Below are 6,041 nucleotides of genomic sequence, written 5' to 3'. Positions count from 1 at the left end.
GAGGGCTACACTTTCTCACAAAGAAATATAGCCGCCCTCACCAAAGGAATAATGGGCAATCACGCACATGGGGCTTAAGCGTCATCCATTTTCGGGGCCGGTGGATTCGGTTGGTGAGTTGTTACACACTCCTTAGCGGATGCCGACTTCCATGGCCACCGTCCAACTGTCCCTATCCACCAACACCCTTTTCACGTATCGAGAATGAGCCCACAAGTTTTGACGCCACATATCCCTAAGCGGTTCATTCCGCATCGCCTGCTCCGCTTACCGAAGAAGGCCCACTTGGTGCCTCAATTCTTATGTACCCAAAAGCCTTGTTAAAATAACTAAGGCTGGGTTGTTTGCACATTTAAAGTTTGAGAATAGGTCGATATTACAAGAACACCAATGCCTCTAATCATTTGCTTTACCGCACAATACTTCTTAAAGACAAGCACCAGCTATCCTGAGGGAAACTTCGACGTGAACCAGCTACTAGGTGGTTCGATGAGTCTTTCGCTCCGATACCCAAATCGTACGAGCGATTTGCACGTCAGCATCGCTACAGGCCTCCACCGGGGTTTCCCCGGGCTTCACCTTGTTCAGGCATAGTTCACCACCTTTCGGGTCCAAACAGGCACACTCGCGCGCAGCCCACGGGGGGCCGGCCGGCGTTGGGCAAAAACACAAAAAAGAGAAATTGCGCACGCCACGGGTGTAAAATTACACCTCCCTTTCAGTACGAGAAAAGAGTTCTCACATACATACTCCTCCCTTGCGCGTCTGTTTGACTCCTTGGTCCGTGTTTCAAGACGGGTGGGGGCACCCCATTTCCATCGCCAGCGTCGAGACGCACGGACAGGGAAGGAGGAAGAGAGTGAGAGAAAAACCCACACACAACACACCGACCCTTTATTCCGCCCACTCACACACCCCATGACCTCAAAAGAGAAACCCGCACAGTGAAAACCCACCGGATGTTGAGCCCCGGAAGGAAATTGCGCGGCGAGGTTGGGTCTGGCCGTAAAAAAAAGAAATGGAGGTACTTCCATTGTCGTTGTCACGATTTCAGGTTCTATGTCACTCTCTTTCCAAAGTACTTTTCAAACTTTCGCTCACGCTACTTGTTCGCTATCGGTCTTCCTACTCTATATTTAACCTTGGCAGACAAATACCTGCCGGCTTGACACTGCATTCCCAAACAGTGCTACTCTCTTGGACCGAACATGAGGAGGCGCGTAGGCTCCGTGGCTAAGGAATGTAATGGGCTGACACCTTCTTTGGCTCAATACTCACATGAAGGGTTGTAAATGTGTTCAGCAACGGGTTCGCTTTGCAATTGAATTCCGCCACGCCTGCACCAGCCCTATAAGAACGGCCACAAAAATGGTGCCACAGTTCGAGGTCATATAAGACCCGATTCGGCAACGAGTTGAATCCCTCTTCGCTCGCCGCTGACTGAGAGAATCACGGTTGTTTTCTTTTCCTCCGCTGAGTAATATGCTTAAGTTTAGCGGGTGGTCCTGCCACACTCAGGTCTGAAAATACAATATAAAAAAGTGAAGCGTACACGAAAGAAGCACAAGCACATAATGTACATATATGCATATACTCACAAGCAGCAAAATATAGTTGCTTGCTGTGAATACACACATACACACTATCCGCCGCCTCTTTTGCATACTGTTTCTCTTCTTTTTTAATCTCTATACGGGGCGCCAAAATACATGCGTACAAACATATATATATGAACACTCTCCGTAAGATATAAAATCTCCACAGCGGAACACACACATATACATATATATTTATACACATGTCCCAACCGCCACAGACTCTCTGTATATGCACGCAACCTTTTTCCTTATATGTGCTCAACACACAAATCCACACACATATATATTATGTATATACATATATATATATGCCTTTCCCATTTCTCTTCCATATCACTCACTACACACACGTATATGCGTGACATACACCATTGTGCGAGTAGAAAGAGTTGAAAGATATCGTATATGTGCACACTCACAAACATGAATATGCACCACACGAGGAGAAAGAGGTGGCGGGATTTTTTGCGTGCGTTGAACAACACAAAATAGATGTGCGTTTTGTTTTTATATTCGACACTGAGAAATGTGGCATGCACGGGGATGGCTCGAGAGAGCTTCTCCCATGCGCCGTTTGCGTTCAAAGATTGGGCAATGAAATGATTCTGCAATTGATACCACTTATCGCACTTTGCTGCGTTCTTCAACGAAATAGGAAGCCAAGTCATCCATCGCGACACGTTGTGGGAGCCGTGGTCAACAGGAAGAAAGTATGCGAGGTCGATATACACATAGCATATATACATAAATATATAGAGAGATACGCATTCCATACGTATTCTCTGTGTTATTACTACTGTATATTATGTAGAGCATGCATTAAAAAGTATATTAACACAGACACTCTACCACACATACATGATAGAAAATAACAGAACTATGTATAGCATCCCTCATCTCCCATGTCAAACGGCATATAGAAACACATACATGTAAAACATATATGTGTATTTTTGGTTGCATACTGCGCAATTACATATGAAACATTGCGCATTGCGAGTGAGACATGTGCTCTTGTGTTGCTTTTCTGTGGAGGTGCCAAAGCATATATGGGAACCTGCGGAGGATGGTGCTTAAAGTGGGTTTGCCATCAATAATGCTTTGTAGACTTGAATTTCAGCGGACCTATGGAAGAATGCACATGCTGTTCCCTATTGTTGGAGGTGCCGTTGTGGCATTGTATCGTCTTTTCTGTTAAGGAGCGTGATGTTATTCTTAGTAGGTTCTTTTATTTTTGTTGATTGGAGTTATTGTGGCAGTGGTGGTGGTGGCGGGGGCGGTGTATTTTTGCATGCTTGATGAGAAGGCGACATGCGTGTCGGTCGGGCTGACGCCACGTTTGTTGGGTTGAAAATGTTTCCTTTTTTTACTTAGCGTTTGCCGTTCGCTTGGGTGCTGTCTGTTGCTTCTCTTTTGTTGGTGGGCCGTTTCCTTGAACTCATGTTTTGGCGGCATAAGGGGAGGCGGGAGGGGGCATATTGTGAGAGGGCGGATGCCCGATGGTTGAGCGCCGCATATTGTTTCATAGTTCTTTGTTTTTAAAGTTTGTTTTCTTGAGTTGAGCAGCGAGTTTTCGTTGTGGACCTCCATTGACATGTGTTTGTGCTGCCGTGTGCGCGGACGCATCTTTCCATAGCATTGAGGGTTACAGAAACGATCATTATGATTAGGGTTGGTGTTAGGGTTCTTCGGGCACGACTTCATAACCGATCAGGGCCCTCTGCAGCCTTGATTTTACACATCTCCCTAACCCTAACCTTTTGAGGCTTCAAATACGAAACTTTTGAGTGCCGCGGAACGTGCGCCAGACGTGCTGCAGCGGCTTCATTCACCAGAAAATGATCTTTTCATTTTGTATTTTGCCGCGTGTGCGGGGTTTGAGTGACCTCGACCCTCAGTGGTGTGCGTCTGCCTTTCCACTCCCAAGCACTTTGCAAGTGGTAAGACGCTGTTTTGATGCCGTCGCTCCACTTATGTTTGGGTTGCGGTAACGCTCTTGATTTGGTCTGTGCTCCTGATGCCGACACACCGTCAATCCTGCCTTATTTGCGAAGGGTTCTTGTATGATGCGGTTCCACCTTTTCCTGGTCATAGTTTCCTTGTCTTTCTGTTTCGAGGTAAAGCGACACCTCAGACATGGTAACATGAGGTGACATTTTGCGTCCCGAGTGCCTCCCGCTCTCAGTGGACTTTCATTCCATTCACCTTCTGATTGCCCTTTTCTCGGATTTAAAGTTCCCCACGGGGGGTTTTATGTGCCCGTTTTCATTCCAAATGGCAATACTTCAGATACATCACTGATGAGGACTCTGCTTTTTTGTTTTTTTAAAAAATCGATGCCTTCAGCTACCGTTTTAAATACTCTTCACCATTCATGCAGCACAATTGCACTTGGCCACCGCACATGTACCCGACCCCTTTGCATATGAGGGGTGACCGAATTACATTTCACATTAGAAAATGATTACGGAGCAACGCCCCCCTCCCCACCACTGTGGGTTCATGTCCCGCCGCTGCCACCGTGGACTCGTTCATACTCGAAAATACGGCGTCTCCATCGCTTTATTTTTTTTTTGCATGCTTTCGGCGGAGATGCGTTGAGTCGAACAGCATTACCGATACGCCTATGCGGAAACGTGGTCGTATCTCTCTTTATTTTCAGAGTGATTCCATTTGATGCGGGACGAATGTGAGCAAGGATGCGCCACCAGCGCACATATGCTTCCGAAAAGGTGTAAAACGTAATGCATATTCCATTACGCTTCCATTTCATTGCTCCCGCAGCGTTATTGTTTATACATTTGCGATGTGCTGAAGCTTTAAGGCCAGCAGCACCTTTTGATTCGTTACTGTTTGCGCGGCATTTATTGTACAGCGCGCGCCCGCATCGGCACATTCACTCGGATACGCGCTGGGGTCAGTCCGCTACACATGTGACGAAACATGTAAAGACTGAGGGCGGGACGGCGTCTCAGGGTCGGCGAAATGGACGTGATGCTGTTGAGCAATGCCTCCTCGCTTCTGCACTTTTATATGTCCTTTAGTTGTATCAGTTAACATGTTCAATGTAATTTATGCATTGCATTTGGCCCCTTACTGCTTGGTAATATTGTGGTTCTGACGCATTGCCACTGATCTCTCTGTCTTTTCCCCATGAAATGGTGACGGCGCCCGAAGTGTCATCCAACTTTCTCAGTTTAACATCTTGAATTCGATACCACACGGCGGCGAACGCCTGCACTTCACGCTGATATGTTCTCTAATGCCGGCTGAGCACATTCATATTTAGCAGCGTTAGCCACCTCCCCCACGTGACGGCGATTATTCCCATTAGGGCTCCCGCACCGTGCGCACCACGTCCGTTCCGTTAAGTTCCTCATTATTGTTGGCGCTCTCGCTATGACGCCATCGATGGGAGAAATAATTCCCCGCAGATTCAGAGGCCACCGGGTTCAAACTTTTTACGCGTTCCCGCTAAAAAAAAAAAACAAACAAGGCGACGGCTCAGTTAAGGTCGGGTGGTGGTGGTCGTACCGAACCATGCGGGGTTGCTGACGCCGCGGGTGTTGCGACGGTTGCACTAATCATATTTTCCTCCATGCAGCAGCGATATCCCGTAAAGCGATGTGCCACTCGGCAGGTTGCGCCCAACTCCAACTCTTCCCAAACTCAAGTGGTGCGGGTCCGGTTGACAGTTTCACGGGTTTGGGTTATTTTATTTTATTTTTTTCATACAGCGACTCGTCGCTCTGCTTGTGCACATTCCGAGAGTGGCCCGTTTCACACATCAATCGAGAGCAAGTTGATCTCCCTCCCCTCCCCCCCCCCACACACACACCCAGCGTGGGGAATAGGTTTAGATATTTGTCGCGGACCATTGAGGGATGAAAACACATCCAAAAGCATCCAGCCGAGCCCTTTAGAGATGGTTCAGGACACGAAGCACCATCGCCCGCTCGCATGTCACAACAGTTCACGACACGGGAATACGGATTGTGCATCACCAAGAGGGAAAAATACATCAGCTTGGCTCTCTGTTGTATATTCTGCGCTGGGGCCCGTGGTGCTTAGGGCTCACGCAAATCAGCTACTCCGTCAACCGCCTCGCTACTATTAATGTTAAAGGGCCACGCATTCTGTACCCCGAACCTCCCTGAATGCTCCACGGCAAAGCAGCAACATTGCCTCTGTGATAATCTCAACGAGGTTGCGAGTTTTTTTTTTATTTGTGTGTGGCTGTTGTGACAGAGTTCCCGCCACGGGTGTTCTTAGCATAGTTGTGCGCGCGTAAACACCGGGATTGCTGTCGCCAAAAAACAACAACAACAACATACACATACACACTTGGGACCCTTGTGGAATGTAGAAATAGGGAGGAAAGTGTGTAACAAAACAACAGGGGGTTGGGAAACACAAGCAAGGGGATGGAGAAATGATGCAGGG

At 47.7% G+C, this 6,041-nt stretch overlaps 5 protein-coding genes and 1 non-coding gene across 6 annotated transcripts; all 6 read right to left on the bottom strand.

Moving 5' to 3' along the window:
• Window positions 1-584: 584 nt before the first annotated feature.
• TbgDal_X19900 (hypothetical protein, conserved) lies at window positions 585-920 on the bottom strand (the record flags this gene model as incomplete). The annotated part of the gene is made up of 1 exon (XM_011780843.1): window positions 585-920. The coding sequence occupies one exon, from the start codon at window positions 918-920 to the stop codon at window positions 585-587; it is 336 nt and encodes a 111-aa protein (XP_011779145.1).
• Window positions 921-1,449: 529 nt separating this feature from the next.
• TbgDal_X19890 (hypothetical protein, unlikely) lies at window positions 1,450-1,800 on the bottom strand (the record flags this gene model as incomplete). The annotated part of the gene is made up of 1 exon (XM_011780842.1): window positions 1,450-1,800. The coding sequence occupies one exon, from the start codon at window positions 1,798-1,800 to the stop codon at window positions 1,450-1,452; it is 351 nt and encodes a 116-aa protein (XP_011779144.1).
• A 312-nt stretch (window positions 1,801-2,112) lies between these two features.
• On the bottom strand, window positions 2,113-2,281 carry TbgDal_XrRNA_1. Its single transcript, XR_998575.1, has one exon. It is a non-coding gene; the product is annotated as a 5.8S ribosomal RNA (ribosomal RNA).
• Window positions 2,282-2,813: 532 nt separating this feature from the next.
• Window positions 2,814-3,302, bottom strand: TbgDal_X19870 (hypothetical protein, unlikely; the record flags this gene model as incomplete). The annotated part of the gene is made up of 1 exon (XM_011780841.1): window positions 2,814-3,302. One exon carries the CDS (start codon window positions 3,300-3,302, stop codon window positions 2,814-2,816), a length of 489 nt encoding a protein of 162 aa, XP_011779143.1.
• A 796-nt stretch (window positions 3,303-4,098) lies between these two features.
• On the bottom strand, window positions 4,099-4,494 carry TbgDal_X19860 (hypothetical protein, unlikely; the record flags this gene model as incomplete). Its single annotated transcript, XM_011780840.1, has 1 exon — window positions 4,099-4,494. One exon carries the CDS (start codon window positions 4,492-4,494, stop codon window positions 4,099-4,101), a length of 396 nt encoding a protein of 131 aa, XP_011779142.1.
• An 814-nt stretch (window positions 4,495-5,308) lies between these two features.
• Window positions 5,309-5,620, bottom strand: TbgDal_X19850 (hypothetical protein, unlikely; the record flags this gene model as incomplete). Its single annotated transcript, XM_011780839.1, has 1 exon — window positions 5,309-5,620. The coding sequence occupies one exon, from the start codon at window positions 5,618-5,620 to the stop codon at window positions 5,309-5,311; it is 312 nt and encodes a 103-aa protein (XP_011779141.1).
• Window positions 5,621-6,041: the final 421 nt, after the last annotated feature.

Source organism: Trypanosoma brucei, chromosome 10 (genome assembly GCF_000210295.1).
Source record: "Trypanosoma brucei gambiense DAL972 chromosome 10, complete sequence".
Lineage (NCBI taxonomy): Eukaryota > Euglenozoa > Kinetoplastea > Trypanosomatida > Trypanosomatidae > Trypanosoma > Trypanosoma brucei.
This window is presented reverse-complemented; position numbering and strand designations above follow the sequence as displayed.